The sequence below is a fragment of the Hemitrygon akajei genome, chromosome 9 (assembly GCF_048418815.1).
Source record: "Hemitrygon akajei chromosome 9, sHemAka1.3, whole genome shotgun sequence".
NCBI lineage: Eukaryota > Metazoa > Chordata > Chondrichthyes > Myliobatiformes > Dasyatidae > Hemitrygon > Hemitrygon akajei.
This window is the reverse complement of record NC_133132.1, coordinates 101,069,780-101,090,136: the sequence shown is the minus strand read 5'-3', so window position 1 is coordinate 101,090,136 and position 20,357 is coordinate 101,069,780. Positions and strand designations below refer to the sequence as shown.

At 38.4% G+C, this 20,357-nt stretch overlaps 1 protein-coding gene across 3 annotated transcripts in view; it reads left to right on the top strand.

Moving 5' to 3' along the window:
* Positions 1-20,357, top strand: part of ero1b (endoplasmic reticulum oxidoreductase 1 beta) — a 109,169-nt gene that overhangs the window by 55,823 nt on the left and 32,989 nt on the right. For all 3 annotated transcript variants that reach the window (XM_073056663.1, XM_073056661.1, XM_073056662.1), the window contains 8 exons: positions 1,806-1,847; positions 2,161-2,231; positions 3,009-3,082; positions 5,604-5,724; positions 12,880-12,926; positions 13,630-13,641; positions 14,487-14,513; positions 17,657-17,749. In XM_073056663.1, coding sequence (XP_072912764.1) covers positions 1,806-1,847; positions 2,161-2,231; positions 3,009-3,082; positions 5,604-5,724; positions 12,880-12,926; positions 13,630-13,641; positions 14,487-14,513; positions 17,657-17,749 — 487 coding nt within the window. The remainder of the gene's footprint in view (positions 1-1,805; positions 1,848-2,160; positions 2,232-3,008; positions 3,083-5,603; positions 5,725-12,879; positions 12,927-13,629; positions 13,642-14,486; positions 14,514-17,656; positions 17,750-20,357) is intronic.

The window sequence follows — 20,357 nt, the reverse complement described above, 5'->3', positions numbered from 1 at the left end:
GCACAATTAAATTGAAAATTGTACGAATACATGGACATTCCATTGTTATACATATTAAAATATATGCAACTCAGAAGATGGTCATTATGCTCTTCTCACCAATATCTCAAAGAAGTGGGATTGGTCAGTTATGTGTATGTAAATTTCCCACTACAAATCTTAAGTGATACATTCTTCTATTTTAGCTTTGCTCAATACATGAAATGTTGCATGATAGTATTTTACTCAACCCTCGGAATTCCAATTATAATCTGTTGTTTGAAAGCAAAAAAAAATTGAAAGCAATTATGATATTGATGGATTAAAGTGCTGAGGTATAACTTGTAGCTTGTCTCGAGGAACATTAGTAGCTGAGAATGGTACAGGGATCTGAAGAAACTCCTAGAAGCCTGTGATGAGTGGGAAACTAATAATCAAGAGTATATAAGAATTAAGTATGAATGTCATCACTCGACTGCAATCTAGAAAAATGTAAGATAACATCGTGAGAGTCTCTGAGGTGCACTGTCCGGGATGGTGGTGGAGGCAAACATGATGGAGGTGTTCAACAGGGTCTCAGATAGGCACATAAATGATTACCGTAGATTCCGGACTACAGAGTGCACCTGATTAAAAGCCGCTGGCTCTAATTTTAGAAAGAAAATCAATTTTGTACTTGTACAGGCCGCACCGGATTTTCGGCCGCAGGTGTCCCACGTTGTAATATGAGATATTTACACAGAAAGATATTACACGTGAGGATTTTTTAACTTTTAATTAAATCCATATGGTAACATAAACAAATACATATTGCAAATGCTTTTTTTCGAACCGTGCCTGTAACGCGGCTACTTTTAAATATACGTTGCGTATACTTTTTTACTGAACAACATTCCAATATCTCCTAACGACTGGTAAAAAATATATATACTGCAGCCTACCAGGAAAAGTTATTGATCGCCTTTAACTTAAAAGCAGCGTTTTCGCTCCGCCGCTCGCCCCCCCCGCCGTCCCGTTTATCGCAAACCGGCATTTTTCCCACAAGACGCGGCGAAACCGGGTGTGACGTCATAGCATCCCGGGATGTAGTACAGAAAACAAATATAGTTAAAACAGTTCTAACTTTAACTAACAAATGAATTACTAAGCGAAAATATTATAAACTAAATAACTGCCATAAAGGCAGCACAATGCTTTTCTTCGAGTGTTTTCCATGTTGATGAGGGTGAGTACAAATGACTGATTTACAATAATTTAATTGTGAAAGTGCGCTTGATTTATCGTACAATTTCATTGGACCTCTGTGAACTACTCATCAATTTTATTGGTCTACTGTTACGAGGCAAAATGTTTTTGGCGGCATGAAAAAAAACCATGCATTAGCCGCGCCGTATTAAAGGCCACAGAGTTCAAAGCTGTTCAAAATGTGGGAAAAAAGTAGCGGCTTAAAATCCGGAATCTACGGTACTAATTTCATTAGTAGTTAATAGACATTGTGCATGCAAAGGAAATTGTTTGGGCATTTGATTACTAATTTAGTTAGTTTGCACAACATTGTGGGCTGATGGGTTTGTACCTGTGCTGTACTGTTTTATGTCCTATCTTCTATCCACCAAGTTTGAAATCTTACATAATGGCCATCAAAAAGTTGTATATCTTCTGTTGCCAGTTATTCTGGGGTTTTTTTAAATGATGTTGATCTACTTTGTGGTGTGATTATTCCAAAGCTTGGTTGAAATTATTTCCAACAACTGTTGCCCACTAATTTGGAGGAAATTTCTGAAATGCATTTGTGTAATCATTTTAATACTTTGTTTTATTTCTAGAGTGAGATTCCAATTGGAATTAAAGCAGCTAATTACAATAAAGTAAGTTTATACTTGAATTAACTTCTGTCTGATCACTTTGGAACATTCAGCTAATGAATAAAGCATTTGAAGTAATATTGCCTGATAGGTTTCTGATAAGATTGGAGAATACCACTGAAAACCTGCATTATCTTCATCTACCAATATGAATTATATTTCCTAATTCAGAAACTCCAGAACTTGTATGTTCTCTGAAGCTGAAACATAATTCTGTTTATTCATATTTTACTAGTTAAAGCCAGTAAAAGTAACTGGTTTATCAATCATCCCAGATGCATCATTGATTTGCTAATTTTTTTGTTACTATTATAAGGAAGTGAATGCAGAAGAGTTACAAGACTGTGAAGAAGCAAATGAGCTGGGAGCTGTCAACAGCACATTAAGGTGAATAAAGATTTGGTGATTTGGCCATTGTGGTTGTTTAAGTGAAATTACTTGGTTGGAATTTAATATTGATTCTAATTTCAAGTTTTCAGCAACACCAATTTTTTCTGTCTTTCCTTTCACTTGAGTAATTTCTACATGAGCTGGCAAATTCTCATTTGTAAAATGTTGGCAATGAGAAACATTCTGTTAGACAAAATTAAAAATCTCTGGGAACAAGACCTACAGATTTCAATTGATAAGGTTACTTGGAATGAAATTTTTAAACTTGTTCACACCTCTTCATTATGTGTGCGCCACTCTCTTTTACAATTTAAAGTGGTTCATAGAGCCTATATGACTAAAGATAAGCTCTCTTGTTTTTACTCAGATTTTTCTCCATACTGTAATAGGTGTAATGTCGAAGAAGCCTCTCTGATTCGTATGTTTTGGTCCTGCCCGCAACTTGATAAATTTTGGAAAGAACTATTTCAAACTTTCTCGGAGCTTTTTAAAGTAAACTTTAAACCCAACCCTCTGACTGCCTTGTTTGGCATTGTTGGAGGAAATGATTTTACTCTTAAGCCAAATGATTTGCACATTTTGACTTCTACTTCTCTTTTAGCCAGAAGAGTTTTGTTGCTTAAATGGAAAGATCCATTGTTCTTTGTGTATTTCATAATATAAATTTGTATTCATCAATTTGCAGGTCAATATAACTTGTACTTTTGTTTTACATGATGTACTTGGTTGGTGTGTTTGTAGTTCTGTCTTACAGTGTTCTCTTTTTGTTCTTAGCAACCAAACAAAAGAGGCTTTTATTGATTGGGCAAGATATGATGATGCACAAGACCACTTCTGTGAGCTTGATGGTGAGGATATTCTGAACAATTGGTATCATATTCAAATGTACATTATACATTTGCCTAGCAATTCCAGGATACTTTTTTTTAAAAGTTAAGGAAGTTGTGAACCTTAAGCAAAAACATATATGAGACCTCATGTGGGGTGGCACGGTAGCACAGCGGTTAATGTAACATTATAACAGTGCCAGTGACCTGGGTTCAATTCTGCTGTTGTTTGTACTGATTCTTTTTATGTTCTCCACATGGGTTTCCTCCCACATTCCAAAGACGTATGGGTTAAGTAGGTTAAATGGTCACACGGGTGTAATTCAGCAGGGCGGGCTCATTGGGCTGGAAGGGCCTGTTACTGCACTATGTCGCCAAATAAAATAAATAAAAATACTGACTGTTCGAAAAATGTGTGGAAACAGCAATTGTAACTGTTGAGGATAACAGTTTACAAATGTAAAATACATAGTATTAGATAATTTAAGTAAATGTATGAATTTAAAATGGAGCCAACATGTTGTCAGTGAACTCTCTTACCCAAGTTCATTTTTGCTTAAAGATTTGTTTAGAATCCTCAGCAGTAATGCTACAAGAGTTTGACTGATGATTATGTTAAATATGATTTTTGACTGGTAATTTTTTAAAAAACTTGTTTCATTTGAAAATCTTTTTTTTTTTCTTTTTAAAATTCAGCTTTTAGTGCTACATACTATGAGAGTTTGTTAGTTTTGCAGTTGGAGTTGGTTGAATTTTCATCAGTGAATGCTAACATTGATCCAGATACAATACAACACACCACACACAAAATGCTGGAGGAACTCAGCAGATCAGGCAGCTTCTATGTAAACAAATAAACATGCGGCATTTTGAGCCGAGACTCCTCTTCAGGACTGAAAGCTAAGAAGGAAGATGCCAGAAGAAAAAGGTGGGGGAACAGAAGGAGGCTAGCTGGAAGGTGAAGCCAGGTGGGTGGGAAAGGTAAAGGGCTGGAGGAAAAGGAATTTGATAAGAGAGGAGAGTGGACCACAGGAGAAAGGGAAGGAGGAGGGAACCTAGAGGGAAGTGATAGGCAACTGAGAAGACATAAAAGGTTGAATTGGGGAATAGAGGAAGAGGGGAGTTGGAGGCAGTTTTTTTTTAAACCAAAAGGAGAAATCGATATTCATACCATCAGGCTGGCGGCTACCCAGATGGAATTTAAGGTGTTGCTCCTCCACCCTGAGGGTGGCTTCATCTTGTCACAATAGGAATGGGAACTAAAATGTTTGACCACTGGGAATTTCCTCTCTTTAACGTATGGAGTGGGGGTGCTCAACGAAGCGGTATCCCAATTTGCAACTGATCTGACCAATGTAGAGAAAGCCGCATGGGGGCACCAGACACAATTAATGACCACCCCAAATTTGCTGGTAAAGTGTAAGGACTGTTTGGGGCCCTGAATGTAGCACTTGGGCTGCTTCTGGAGATAACTGCCAAGAGGTAGAGTAATGGGGAGGGATGAATGGACAAGGGAAATGTAGAGAGTGATCCCTGTGGTGAAGGGAGGGAGAGGTAAAGATATGTTTCGTGGTATGTCCCTTTGGAGATGGTGGAAGTTGCAAAGGATAATGTGTTGAATGCGGAGTCTGATGGGGTAGTTGGTAAGGACAAAAAGAATTCTATCACTGTTACGGTGGCGGGAAGAGGGAGTGAGCGCAGATGTTCAGGAAATGGGGGAGATGGGATGAGGATAGATAGAATATACATATTAGGACGCCTCTCTCAACTAAATTGTATTCCTACACATTTGAGAAGGGGCATTGCATTCCCTTTTAAAATGTTGTGATTTTGACTTCTGTTCTATTGTAAAAGAATTGGAAATGCCCACAGAAAGGTATATCCAGAGAGGGGAGGGAAAAAAAGCAAATTAGGTTGAGGTTAATTTTGTGTACAAGGGTGTATGATAGAGAAGTAAAGAAGTTTTTTTGTTGCATTTATCTCATTGTACTACCTTTTTCTGTAGAATCTGGTCACTATTATTTGAGTGATGAAGCCTTTTAAGGATGGCACCACAGTGGTTAAGTTACTGAAGAGCCTTTATTAATTTAGAGATGCAAATTTAAAACACACTGTAGCGGATGGGAAATTTACAGGTTTCACAACCAGTTGTTGTATTACTAATTCATGATCATCACTTGTTTTAGCCTTGTGGCTTGGCTAAATTTTTCAGCAAAGCACCCTCTAAGCTGCTGCTAACTTCAACACCACGCTTTTCCATAACATGTAGTACCCCAGGAGCGAACCAAGACCTTGCCCAAAGACCATCCTGATAGCCTTCAGATGGCTTATGTTATCAGAAGGCCTTTTCACCTTTTTGGTTCATTAAATATAATCAACTTTGTACAATGTTGCTTGTCTCCATTTTCCTCATTCCACTCACAATGTTGTCTTTAGTTGTGATGAAGGAAAACCTCTGGTAAATCAGAGCCTGGCTTCTTCAATTGATTGTTGCTGTTTTGTGTTTTTTTTTAAAAATTGAAACTAATCTCTCGTTTTATAGATGAGCTGTCACCTGATGCAGAATATGTGGATCTCCTCCTCAATCCTGAGCGCTACACTGGATACAGGGGTTGGTCAGCCTGGAGGGTGTGGAATAGCATCTATGAAGAGAACTGTTTCAAGTATTCCATTTTAATTTCTGTTTCAGTATACTTTTATAGTTAGTTTGTTTCTTGTAAATAGGATCATAACAGACCAGAAGATATAGGAGCAGAATTAGGCCATTCGGCACATCAATTCTGCTCCGCCATTTCATCATGGCTGCTCCAATTTTACTCTGTCCCAATCTCATTCCTTCTCCCCATACCCCACCATGCCCTGACCAATCAAGAATTTATCAACCTCTGCCTTAAATATACATAAAGACTTTGCCTCCACAGCTGCCTGGGGCAAAGAATTCCACAAATCCACCACTCACTAGCTAAAGGAATTCCTCCTCATCTCTGTTCTAACAGGACGCCTCTCTATTCTGAAGCTGTGTCCTCTACCTTAGACTCTCCCATCACTGGAAACATCCTCTCCACATCCAATCTATCAAGGCTTTTCACCATTCAATAGGTTTCAATGAGGTCACCCCTCATCCTTATGAATTGGGGTTTGAATGTAATTTGTAATCTAAATGTTGGATTTGAATTTCAGTTGAGAAAACAAGTCTTTACTATTGGCTTATTTGTCCTATTTCTTAAAGAAAAGCTATGGTCAGTGGGCATACAAGGGTCTACACAACAGTACAGTTTCTGTTGGTCTTACTCAAAAATCTGAATCTTAGTATGGATCTTAATGACTCCATTTCTTGTCCTTAAGTTTAGATTCAGATTTATTAAAATTTAGATTTATTTATCACAGTCCATAAGTGTCAGCACAGTCTGGCACCAACATGGCATGTCCACTGTGCTCGGCACAACAACACAGAACACACAAGTGACTAAACAACATAAAAACAAGCCCTGGTGGGGAGCTTCATTAAAATAAATTTAAATGCATTTCCCCACCTCATCAAACATGAGCTCTACATGAATATACACGCTTGTGGCAATTTTTTCACTGAGTACACATTAAATTAATATTGGGTATAATGAAAATGTTTGAACTTTTATCAAAGGGTATGTAACACTTACCCAACAGGCTGGTATATGTCTAGGGGAAAAGGAGATCCAGCCACACACCAACCCACCTCCCGTACACGCAGGTGCTGTGAGAATCGAGTTTATGCCTCGCGCCGCTCACCATATCAACTTCACACCAAATACCGTTATGACATACACTTTATAGAATTTACTAACATTAACTAAAGAAGTATTAGGCAATACAATATATATATATATAAGGAAAGAAAAAAACAAAAGGCGCCAACTTATCAAAGTTCAGTCAGTGTAGTGCACATCGTAGGAGCTCAATCAACGAATCATCCGACAGCCACGTCGTCACCCCTGGGACCACCCGGTGGTCTTACAAGCCGTCTAGCGCCAGTTGCGGTGGTCCTACGAGCCGTCCAGTGCCCGTCCACCTTCCTCGTCCATCTCTCCTGCCGACTCCCTTCACCCCCCAAGCCCACGCAACCCCTCCCCCAAGTTCCCAGCCTCACAAAACACAATAACGTTCCCCATTGATTAACAAATGAATACAATTACCATATCAGCCATTCTAAAGCGAAACAACAGCGAGAGAAACATTTAACAGACAAAGAAACATTCCTACTCGTAACAAACCAAAGAAGCCCTTTTTAGTAACATACACCAGACAGTGTACAGGTATTTGATAGGATTTTTCCGCCCAGTGATATTTGCTCCACTGTGAGTAGTTTTCATATGCAGTTGTTTGAGTCTTAATTATTTTTGGGCTTGAGTTTAAATGCCAGCTTACTGAGGATAGTTTCTGTATTAGTACTGCTGCTCTCTACTCATTTGTATTCAGTTCCTTTTCAGAATTCATGCTTAATAGTTCTAAGTCTGTTTTGAAAGAGAATTGAATAGATTTGCAGTTAACACACACAAAATGCTGAAGGAACTCAGCAGAGCTGGCAGCATCTATGGAAATGAATAAACAGTCGACATTTCGGGCCAAGTTAAGGTTTCATCATTGAAATGTCTTCCTAAAAGGGCCTGAATAATAATTTCAGATAAATTTCTGATAATTTTCTGTTGGCCTCATGAATGAATTTCAAACTTTGATTTATTTTTCTGTTGTAGTTGACATGTAATTAAGAAAGCTCAAAGAAGCCACCAGAAATTCTGTATACAAAACATATTTTCTGTTTTCAAAAGTCTGCCTCTACTTGCCTGCTTGGCTTTTTTCCAAATTGTTTTATCCTTGCTGTGGACTTATGCAAGCAAATTATTTGTCTATGTGCCTATTATGTGCCTATCACTTGGTAGTGAAATGTTAAGTATAACTTAATGACCAAAATATTAGAGCAGGAAGAAGCATCTCCCCTTTCTCTATCTCTCTCTGTCTCTATCTCTGAAGACAGTCTATCTACTGACATCTTTTATAACCCTGATTCTCACGGCTACCTGGACTATACCTCTTCCCACTATACCCTTCAAAGAAAGGGTTTTCCTTCCTCCACCATCAACACAGCCCTCACTCACATCTCTTCCATTTTGCAGGTGTCTGCCTTCACCCATCCTCCATCTGCCACATCAGGGATAGGGTAACTCTTGTCCTCACCTACCACACCACTAGCCTGTGTCCTGCACATAATTTATCATAACATTCGCCATCTCCAATGGGATCCCACCACCAAGCACATCTTCCCCCCCCCCCCCCCCCCCCATTTTCCGCTTTCTGGAGGGATTGCTCCTTACGTGACTTCCTTGTCCACTCATCCCATCCTACAGATCTCCCTCCTGGTACTTAGTCTTGCAAGTGGAACAAGTGCTACACCTGCCCCTACACTATGTCCCTCACTACCATTCAGAGCCAGAAACAGTCCTTCCGGGCAAGGTGACACTTCAGTTGTGAGTCTGTTGGGGTCATCTACTATATCTAGTGCTCCCGGTGTGGCCTCCTCTATATCGATGAGACCCGACGTAGATCGGGAGACCACTCCACCAAGCATCTACACTCCGTCCGCCAGAAAAGGCGGTATCTCCCGGTAGCCACCCATTTCAATTTTATTTCCCGTTCCCATTCTGACAGGTCAATTCATGGCTTCCTCTACTGCTGCAATGAGGTCACACTCATGCTGGAGGAGTAACACCTTGTATTCCACTTGGGTATTCCACCCTGATGGCATGGACATTGATTTCTCGAATTTCTTTCTTTCTTTCTTTCTTTCTTTCTATTTAAATCTTTTTATTAATTTTAAACAAACATAACTGAAACATGAATACAGAGAGTTTGAGAGTACATAATTAATAGGTTAAGGTATAAATACAAATAGATGATAATCCATATATAACCTCCCAAACTCATAGTAATTACGAAAAATGGAGTAAATAAGAAACCCCCCCCCCCCAAAAAGAAAAACTAACCAACATGGGCCATTGCATTATGTCAAATATACATAGTAGTGTCAATAACTCTGCACCTCCATCCAAATAATTAAGGATAATAAAAGTAAGGTTTAGGAAAAGTCAGTTTAGCTCATACGAAAATGTTGAATAAATGGTCTCCAAGTTTCTTCAAATTTAACTGAAGGGTCAAAGACAACACTTCTAATTTTTTTCTAAACTCAAACAAAAAATAGTTTGAGAAAACCACTGAAATATAGTTGGAGGATTAATTTCTTTCCAGTTCAATTGGATAGATCTTCTAGCCATTCATATAACAAATGCAATCATCCGCCGGGCTGAGGGGGATAAACAACTATTATCCACCATTGGTAAACCGAAAATTGCAGTAATAGGATGCAGTTGGAAATTGATATTCAGAACTGTTGAAATAATACCGAAAATATCTTTCCAATAATTTTGCAAACAAGGGCAAGACCAAAACATGTGGGTCAATGAAGCGACTTCAGAATGACATTTGTCACAGGTTGGATTAACACAAGAATAAAATCGAGCAAGTTTATCCTTGGACATGTGAGCCCTATGTAGAACCTTAAATTGTATTAGGGCATGTTTAGCACAAATAGAAGAAGAATTGACTAATTGTAAAATTTTCTCCCACTGCTCAGTGGGTATAAGACAATGAAGTTCTTTTTCCCATTCCTTCTTAAATTTTTCTGATACTCCTGGCTGTATTTTCATGATCATATTATAAATGATGGCTACTAAACCCTTCTGACAAGGATTCAGAGCTAAAAAATTTTCCGTTATGTCCATTGGACATAATTTCAGAAAAGACTGTAACATATTGTTCAAGAAATTTCTAACTTGCAAGTATCTTAAAAAAAACTGAGTTTTAGGCAAATTATATTTATTAGATAGCTGTTCAAAGGACATAAAACTGTTATCTAAAAATAGATCACAAAAACAAAAGCCTTTTGTTTTCCATAATACAAAGGCTTGATCTATAAAAGAGGGCTCAAAAAAAAAAGTTAGATATAATAGGGCTTGATAAGATAAACTTATTCAAGCCAAAGAATTTACAAAATTGAAACCATATTCGTAATGTATGTTTAACTATAGGATTAGTTATTTGTTTATTCAATTTAGATAAAGCAAAAGGAAGCAAAGATCCTAAAATGAAAAACAATGAAAAATCTTGTACAGGTTTACATTCCAAATTTACCCATTGTGGGCAAGGTGCTATAATTGATTCTTGTGTCCAAAATATTAAATATCGAATATTAACTGCCCAATAGTAAAATCTTAGGTTTGGCAAAGCCAAACGACCCTCCTTCTTAGGCTTCTGTAAATATTTTTTACTTAATCTAGGATTTTTATTTTGCCACACATACGAGGATATTTTGGAGTCAATAATATCAAAAAAAGATTTAGGAATAAAAATTGGTAATGCTTGGAATAAATATAAAAATTTGGGTAATACTATCATCTTAATAGCATTAATTCGACCAACCAATGACAAAGATAATGGGGACCACCTGGTAACAAGTTGCTTGATTTGGTCAATTAAAGGTAAAAAAATTTAACTTTAAATAAATCTTTATGTTTTTGGGTAATTTTAATACCCAAATAAGTAAAATGATCTGTGACAACTTTAAATGGTAAGTGTTTATAAATTGGAACTTGCATATTTAATGGAAATAGTTCACTCTTATTAAAATTCAGTTTGTAGCCAGAAAAACTACTAAACTGAGGAAGGAAGGATGAAATAGCAGGAATAGATATCTCAGGGTCAGATATGTATAGTAACAAATCATCAGCATATAATAACTTATAAGTCACTTCCCTATGAGTAATACCAAAAATATTCGAATTTCTGACAGTTGACCCACCCCCCCACTCTTCTTCATTATTTCCCATTCCTGTTTTCCCCCTCACCTTATCTCCTTACCTCCCTCACTCTCTTTTCCCTTTCTTCCATGGTTGTCTACCCTCTCCTTTCAGATTTCCCCTCCTCCAGCTTTATCTCTTTCAACAATTAACTTCCCAACTCTTTACTTCATCCCTCCTCCTCGGACCATTTCGCCCAACACCTACCCTCTTGCTGCCAGCTTACTGTGACTTACCATCATTTTTTCCGGTTTTGGCCCAAACTGTCAACTGTTTACTCTTTTCCATAGATGTTGTCTGGCCTGCTGAGTTCCTCCAGCATTTTGTGTGCATTGCTTCAAAACATTAGCATATCTTGGGCATCAGCTTGGATAGTTACGGTCACTGAAATAATGATTTGAATTTCATAAAAGTGACAATCTCATTAAGAGGATATGCAGGTAACATATTTACACAGAGGAAAGATGTATGGTGGCAATCACTTACCAGGGAGTGGGGGAGAAGGCTCAATGTCTTCAGGTATGAGGCTTCCGTCAGTCAGGCTGAACCATGGATGTTGCATCCTAGATCTCTGGATACCCAAGCTTGGGCAGTTTGATATGGAGAGCAAGCGATTGTCCATGTCGTAAGCCTCCCCTCTCTACACACCAGATGAACCTTAAGGAATGGCAGAGACTGATACAGTTTGGTACCAGCAGCCTCACAGGAATTGCCAAGTTAACATTGAACTTAATGTTAGACTGTCTTAGGGACTCCAGCTCTGGATTTTTCCCTTCGTTTGCTCCTGAAGCCTTTTCCATGAGTGGGTATAGCAGCAAGGCCCATCAGCCCTAAGTGACGGACTTTAAGGTGCCAGTCATCTGCCTTTGCCCCTTCTCCTGTCAGTACAGCTGGACTTGGAATCTAAGCCACACGTGAAGGCCAGGAGCTGGACTTGGTTGGCAGAGGCTGTTTGAGATGCATGCCATTGGGAGCATTTTCTAGGTAGTGGGAGCTTGTCCCTATTAGCACCCCTACCTATAAAAATCTTAAGGTGTATCTGAAAGGAAAAGGGTAGCTATTACAAGTCTGAATATGCAGTAATTTTATGTCAATTAAATCTGAAGAGGTTGTGTTTCTGATAGTGTAGATTAGAACAATGCTTTGTTACAAATAAGAAAACTCTTAATTTTACTGGAATTGTTGCCACTAAATCTCACTTGGTTTGAAGTGCACTGAAATACAAGAACATTTTACTCACAGATGAACAAACAAGCACAAAGAAATTAAATTTGCATTAAATTTAATAAGCAATAAGACAAGTTTTAGACAGGTGAGCTTTGGAAGGTAAGTCAGAGGGACACGACATTTGGAGTTTGGTAAGACTGGAGGAGAGCCATGTCAAAATTTAAACATAAATGCAAGAATTTATAATTGGAGGGCTAAGATATATCAGCAAGACAATTATGGGTAAGAGTAATGTAGAATGGATGGTATGAAGTTGATGAAAATTGTGTAATGGGTAGAAGTAATATTTAAATTGCAGTTGTCCATGTACAAAATGTATTTTTGTTATAGTTAAATTTGTTTGGTGCCAAATCTCAAGGCATATAGGAGTTTCACAGAGTACTACTTTGGAATTTTACTGATACAAAGAAAAATGATGTGACTACTTTCCTCTATTATCAGATAGGCATCACTTGAATTATATACTGCCAATGATTTGGTATTTTTAATGGAGCAATACTGATCAAGGAACTAAGAGAGTTGTTTCTTTGAATAGTGTCCAGTGACTTTGACGTGCACCTAGCTCTTGAGGGATATTTACTTTGAACAGAAGTATAGTCCAATCCATAGTTAATGAAGGACGTATTATCCAAATGTTCCAATATTCTTGAAACTTGCTCCAATAAGAAAGTGAAACAAGAAAAAAACTTTAAATATCTTTTGCAGGCCTCGCTCTGTGTATCGTCCTCTGAATCCATTAGCACCTAGCAGAGGTGAGTTTGTAACTTTAAAAATAATTATATTAACGTGTATTTTTTTTAAATCTTCAGGGAAAGCAGAAGTTTATTATTTCTTGGCAAAGCTGCATTGCCCATGTTGATGTATTGCTGTATGTAGTTCTTAGCTCCCTAAGAAATTGAATACTGTGTCCACGTGATATTTTTATCTCCCATTATGAATCTCAACCTCATGGCTTTTCATTGATATTTTTTGTCTTTGAAGTGCACTAGTTGAGTAGTTGAATGTGGCTGCCATTCCTGTGAACAAATGTCAATGAGATAAATGGCTAACAAATCTATTGTTAGTGATTCCCAGATTGAACATAAAACTAGGTAAATATTGAAGGATACTGCACAGTGTTCTTCAAATATTGCAATGGGATCTTTGCTTCCACTTAGACAAGAAAACAGATCTTAGTTCAACTGTTCTTGTAGCAATGCAGCATGTACTCAGTGGCATACAAATGGAAGATCAGCTTGGATTATAAACAATGAAGTCATGGCATGAGGCTGGAATCCATAGCCTTCTGATTGGAGCTGACATTTACCAGGTGAATCACAGAATACATGTGTGTAGCTATAGGTAGCTGAGGGAACAGCCATTCTTTCTTTTGTATATTGATTTAGATTTTAGTAAATAATGCAAATTGTCCTAATTTACTTGATTTTCATTCTCAACCTATTTTTCTTCTTTCAGGAGATGATGATGGTAAGAGCAGAAGAGATTACTACGAATGTGTATGAACTAAATTACTGATTCAACAAACTTCTGCACTTCCATTGGTTTGCAATATAAACTATTTGCATAATTGTTTAGTCTAAATGGAATTTTAATCACCAGAATGATTCAGAAATCATATTTGTATATTAATTGGAAAATAATATACTGTATGTTTCCTTTTAGGCAAGTACTTAATTTCCTTTTGGATTGTTTATAAAATGCAGTGTGAATTTCATCAGCGAAGTATTGGAAAAAGTTTAGTCTGAATGCAATGGGAAAATTTATTGATAGTGATGTTGCCTTTCTCTTGAAGTTTCTCTACAAAACAGGAGTCTATTAGCATTCTCCTTTACAATTTTTATTTACTAACTCCAGTGAATAACAGTGGTTATTTTGCATCTTTAACAATTTTCAAATGAATGTTGTAAAATTCATTGAAAGACATTGAGAACTCCCACTAATGCTGCATAAGGTTTTGGAAGTACAAAAGTAGACCAGAAATCAACTGGTCATAGTCTCAGTGAATGGAAAATTAGGGTTGTTGCATAATGGTTGTTGCTGGAAGATGCATGCATTCCTATTAAGTCAGGACTGTTTACATTTTTCTGTGAATGGCCCATAACAATGGGCTTGCTTTTAATTCAAGTTTGCATATGACCATGACCATAATTAATAAGATTTGAATTAAAATAATGCGAGCAAAGTCATACTGTCAAGCATTTATCATGTCTTTGGGAGTAAAGGCAAAATATCTGTGAGATATGGTGTAATATATTGATATAGTGCTGAGATGAATTGCATATATTACAAATTTTGATTTATTTGTGTTGCAGGTGAATCCTTCTACAATTGGTTGGAAGGTAATGACTCTTTACAAAATATATTTTGTTTTAATTTAGAGATACAGCAAGAAAACAGGCCTTTCTGGCCCAATGAACCCCTGCCAGCAATTACATGCAAGTGACCAATTTCTAACCCACAAGTCTTTGGAATTAGGGAGGAAACTGAAGCACCCAAAGAAAGCCTGTGTTGTCACAGGGATACAATACTCCTCACAGACAGTAGCATAATTGGCACTGTAATAGCATTATGCTCACCGCCATGCTACCATCGCACATACAGTATATGAATTTAAAATCGTGTGGAAAATCCAAGAAGTGGGTTTGTGTAGCACTGAACCTTCATGGTTCAACTGTTGCTTGACTGTGACGACAAGCTTATCTTTTGATCATAATTTCTTCATGTACTGATATATCCAAAGGATATATTAATAATCTCTTCTTGTCTAAACTCGTATTTGGGTGTTTTGAGGAGAAAGTAGATTGGATGATGGACATGTAAATTAAAATAACCTTCTGTTATCCATTTATAACTTCAAAGGCTTGTTTTCTTGGTTCAAAGAAATGCCGCTTGAACTTTGCAATAAGATTAATTTACAAATTTTCTTGTGGAAATTTTATAGATGGTTTGTAGAATTTTCTAAGTCTAATAGTGCAATTTCAAACATCAAGGTGGGTCAAAACTCTCTGGGTAAAACTTTATAATATGTCTGAAATATTCAGTATAAAACATGACATAATTTGCTTAGCAATGCACACAAAATGCTGGAGGAACTCAGCAGGCCAGGCAGTATCTATGAAAAAGAGTGAATAATTGACGTTTTGGGCCAAGACCCATCTTCAGGACAGGATAATTTTATTATCATAAATGTGTATCCTGCAGTAAATAAAATTCAGTGTCCAGTTTTGTTCTCCAAATAATTACAATAAGTCACAAACCTTCTGGTAAGTCATAGCTCTCACTTGGGTAACCTGCAATTTATGAGATGTTCTCTCTACTATGAAGGCCATTGCTTCCAAAGCAGAACAATATTGTGGATTTCCTTGTGGGTGTTCTGAGGAAAAAAAGATGGAATGGATGGCAGTAATCTATACACTACTAAAACTCTCATGCTCTGTGACCTCCAATTAGCGCAAACAGTACATTACAGCGCACTATTTTTGGCTAAATCGACTTAAAACACGTTAACTTATAGAATGCAGGCAAAGTTCAGGGTTAAATATTCATATAAAATTGCTCTCTCGCTTTCACCCGAGAATTGATGTCAGCCATGATGGAAACTGCCAGCAACACCACGACACATGCGCACGGCCAGCCTCAGAAGCGACTCACGATGCTCACAGCAGCAATACCAACCAGAGCAAAAGGGCAGGGCAGCTCTATTTCAAGCGGTCACATTCTGCTAATCACCATCAGCATGTGCAGAATTGTGACAGATCTAACTGCCACCTATCAATAAGAGATAATTAAAACTTAATTGTAATGACGTATCTGTGAGTCTACGAGTCTGTGGTGGCCAGTGCTATCATGTTTGCTGTTGTGCTGGGGTAGCAGGCTGAGGGTAGCAGACACCAGCAGAATCAACAAACTTATTCATAAGGCCAGTGATGTTGTTGGGGTGGAACTGGACTCTCTGACGGTGGTGTCTGAAAAGAGGATGCTGTCCAAGTTGCATGCCATCTTGGACAATGACTCCCATCCACTCCATAATGTACTGGTTAGGCACAGGAGTACATTCAGCCAGAGACTCATTCCACCGAGATGTAACACTGAGTGTCATAGGAAGTCATTCCTACCTGTGGCCATCAAACTTTACAACTCTTCCCTAGGAGTGTCAGACACCCTGAGCCAATAGTCTGGTCCTGGACTTATTTCCACTTGGCGTGATTAACTTATTATTATTTAATTATTTGTGGTTTTATATGGCTATATTTCTACACTATTCTTGGTTGGTGTGGCTGTAATGAAACCCAATTTCCCTCGGGATCAATAAAGTATGTCTGTCTGTATTTCGAGACACCCATCAAACTCTTTGCTGCAGTCAAAGGACAGCGGTGACTATATCACGTCCATTTAGGAGAGCGCCAGCCACATCATCAAGAATAATCAGCATTCTGGAGGCTTTCGTGTTATTGCTTCGTATCTTCTGTCCTGCATTAGGGTCAAAAAGGTATGGTCAGCCTAATTATGCCACGTGGAAAGAGAAGGGGGACATTATGGTCAAGAGATGATACCAAATTTCATTGGGAAGTGGCAAGGAGAGGGAGAGAACAAGAATCAGATGAGGCCAGGGTTGCATGACAACAGGATCAAAGAGTCAGGACAAAAAAGATGAGAGAAAAAGAGACAGGAGGAGAGGCATGCACGTCTCCAGAATGACAAAAACAGGCACAGAAGGAGGAGAGAGGAAGAGACAAAGGAGCTGAGAAATGCACGTCTCCATAATGACAACGAGAGGCACACGGGTGGCAGATCAACCAGAAATGATGCCGTCAAAAGTGTCCTTTGTTAAACGAGGAGGAGCTATATTTGCCTTGCTAACGTCCTTCTTCTTTAATAAACTGAGGTTTTCTTCAATTTCCAAAGCAAAGTGATACCAATAGCATTTAGGAAAATTTAATGTTCATTCTGGTCACATCAAACTGCACTACCCTTCTCTCAAAGGGTGCCCCAACGGGTCACCCCATTGTCTAGTTATTAATAAATCCTTAGGATACATACCAGACCAGTTTTAATGACTCTGCTAAAGAGTTTAGAGCATCAAATATCATGTTGAAAATGATCAAAGCCGTACAAGTGGCTCATCATTCTCTTTGGAAGATCAGGTGCTTTCAAACTTCGATATGAATACCACTCAACATAGTCAGAAAGACGACTCAATAATTGCAGGCTGCCAAAGCGAACAATAAAGTTTTGGGATGTACCTTGATGTTTATCATTTAACATTATTAATGTATTACAAAAGATGTGGGTATTTTTTATCTGCATTTGAAATTTCCTAATTTCCCTTTTAAGAACTCTTCTAAGTAGTTTGTGAAAGAATATCAGCTGAAGTTTTGTTACTTAATGTGATGTTAGATCGGTACATTGATAAAATACAACTTCATATTTTTCTGCATTATAAAGTCTCAGATGTAACTTTTCTGTTTGATTTTTTTTCTAGGTCTTTGCCTTGAAAAGAGAGTATTTTACAGGTTAATTTCTGGACTCCATGCTAGTATTAATATACACCTTTGTGCCAAGTATCTCCTCGATGGTATGTATGAATATTTTGCTTGGCAAAAACAATTTGAAATATTACATGTCAGCTATTTAATTAAGGCATTATATCATGCAACATGTTAATTTCACACTGTGCCTTTTACCTTGGCTGGGTTACGTGGCTAGATGTATTTTCATATTAATTGTAAAAATGCCTCCAATTTTCCTTCCCTATTCTGTTCATGAGCATTGGCTTAAATTATATACATAATAAAATGACGAGCGGAAAAATCAACTTACAAAGAGTCCACATCAATATATTTGAGCTTGCTTAATTTACATTGGCAGATCAATGGAATCATTGAAGTTCAGGTCATGTTTAATCTGACTTGGTCATAACTTTCTTTAATTATGTGTGGTTGCTTTGGATTTCCACCATCTGCAGAATTTCTCATGTTTGTAAACCAAGAGTGCCTTGGGTTAAAATCCAGTGTAGTGCTGCTATTTGATCTTGGGTGGTAAGGTAGAGTGAAACTATTACAGTATATTCTTCTGTAATTTCTAGTGATTCTGGCTACGGACGGGTGAATGAATCACAGTGGTCCATGTCGACTCTGGTGATTTTGTGATCAAAGGTTTCTTTATTCAGAAGTCAAGAACGAGGCATAAACTTGGTGGTTTTGGCTGTTTATTCAGTTTTATAAGAACAAAAATTATAAAAGATTAATTTTATTGTCAAAATATGCATGTACAATACAACTATTTGTCATCATATCCTAAAAAATAGCTCAGACTAGAGAGTTAACAAGACAACCAAGTGTTAAGAAATAACCTATGAAACAGTCAGGATCAGTGGCATGACATAGGCTGTAGAGAAACTCGCTTTTAAAAAAAAAAATTTACTAAGTCAGCTGTAGATCGATACTTATTGATCCCAAAGGAAATTACAGTGTCACAGTGGTATTACAAGTACGCAGGTGCACAAATATTAGAAGATAAGTAAGAAAGAATAAAAAATAAGTTACCTCAAGCATTCTAACAGGAGGGGGTTATCACTTCCCCAGCCTTAGGTTGTCTTATTATAGAGCCTAATAGCCGAGGGTAAGAATGACCTCATATAGCGCTCTTTGGAACAGTGCAGTTGTCTCAGTCTATTACTAAAAGTGCTCCTCTGTTTAGCCAAGATTGCGTGCAGAGTGTGAGAAACATTGTCCAAAGTTCCTAGGATTTTTCGTAGGATCCTTTGATCTACAATAGCCTCCAGTGTGTCCAGTTTGATTCCTATAACAGAGCATTCGTTTCTTATCAGTTTGAGCCTGTTGGCATCACCTGTGTTGATGCCATTGTCCCAGCGGACCACCACATAGAAGATTGCACTGGTGACAACAGACTGATAGAACATGTGAAGGAGAGACCTCCATACTTCAAAGGACCTCAATCTTCTCAGGAAGTAGAGACAACTCTGGCCCTTCTTGTGCACAGCTCTGTGTTGGTACTTCACTCAAATCTGACATCCAGGTGCACATCCAGGTACTTGTAGGTCCTCACCACATTCATGTCCCCGTAGTAACGGAGCAGTACAGGCTTCGTCATCCTAAGGTCCATCACTGTCTCCTTTGTCTTACTGATGTTGAACTATAGATGATTCAGCCTTCACCGTTTGACAAAGTCCTGCACCAGGGCCCTGTATTCATGCTCCCGACCGCCATTTATACACCCAACTATTACTGAGTCATCAGAGAATTTCTGCAGATAACTGTAGTCAGTCTTGAAACTGAAGTTCGACGTATACAGGGTAAACAGGAGGGAGCCAATACTGTCGCCTGTGGGGCCCCAGTGTTGCTTGTAGCCATGTCTGACATACAGCTCTGAAGCCAAACAAACTGGTTTACCAGTCAGGTAGTCCATTATCCAGGATACAATGGAAGTGCCAATCTTCACTGAATGGAGCTTTCCCCCCAGCAGTGAGGGCTGTATGGTATTGAAGGCAATTGAGAAATCTAAAAACATGATCCTCACAGTGCTGCCCTGCTTATCCAAATGGGAGTAGGCTCTGTTTAGCAGGTAGATGACAGCAACGTGGACTCCAACATGCTCCTGGTAGGCAAACCACAGGGGACTGAGGACTGATTTGACCATGGGTCGGAGGTGAGCTAGGACCAGTCTCTCTGGGGTCTTCACGACGTGTAAATTCCGGGCCACTGAGCGGTAGACCTTTCTTGGCTACTGGGACCACACATGTTTTCCATACAGTCGGGAGTGACCCCTTTCCAGGCTGAGACTCCGATTGAAAATGCACTGTAGAACTTCATACAGCTACTCAGCACACTCTTTCAGGACACTGGTATTCACACTATTTCTGTCCCAGTGCTTTACCATGTCTGAGTTTCCCCAGAGCCCTTCTCACCTGCTCAGTATTGAAAGTGAGTCCATGATGACTGGGGAGTTGGTGTAAGGTGGGAGCTGGGGAAGGTAAAGATCGAGACGATAGCAGTTGGTATGGGAGGTAGATGCAGAGCAAGGAGGGGATGTAGCCTGTATTGTTCATCCACATGAGGAAGGAGGAGAGGATTTGGTGCTGAGGTAGCATTGGGTGCCTTGGCACCTGGACTGGTGTGCTGAAGGGATTATGAATTGTACTACAATAATTGAAAATTCTCTGA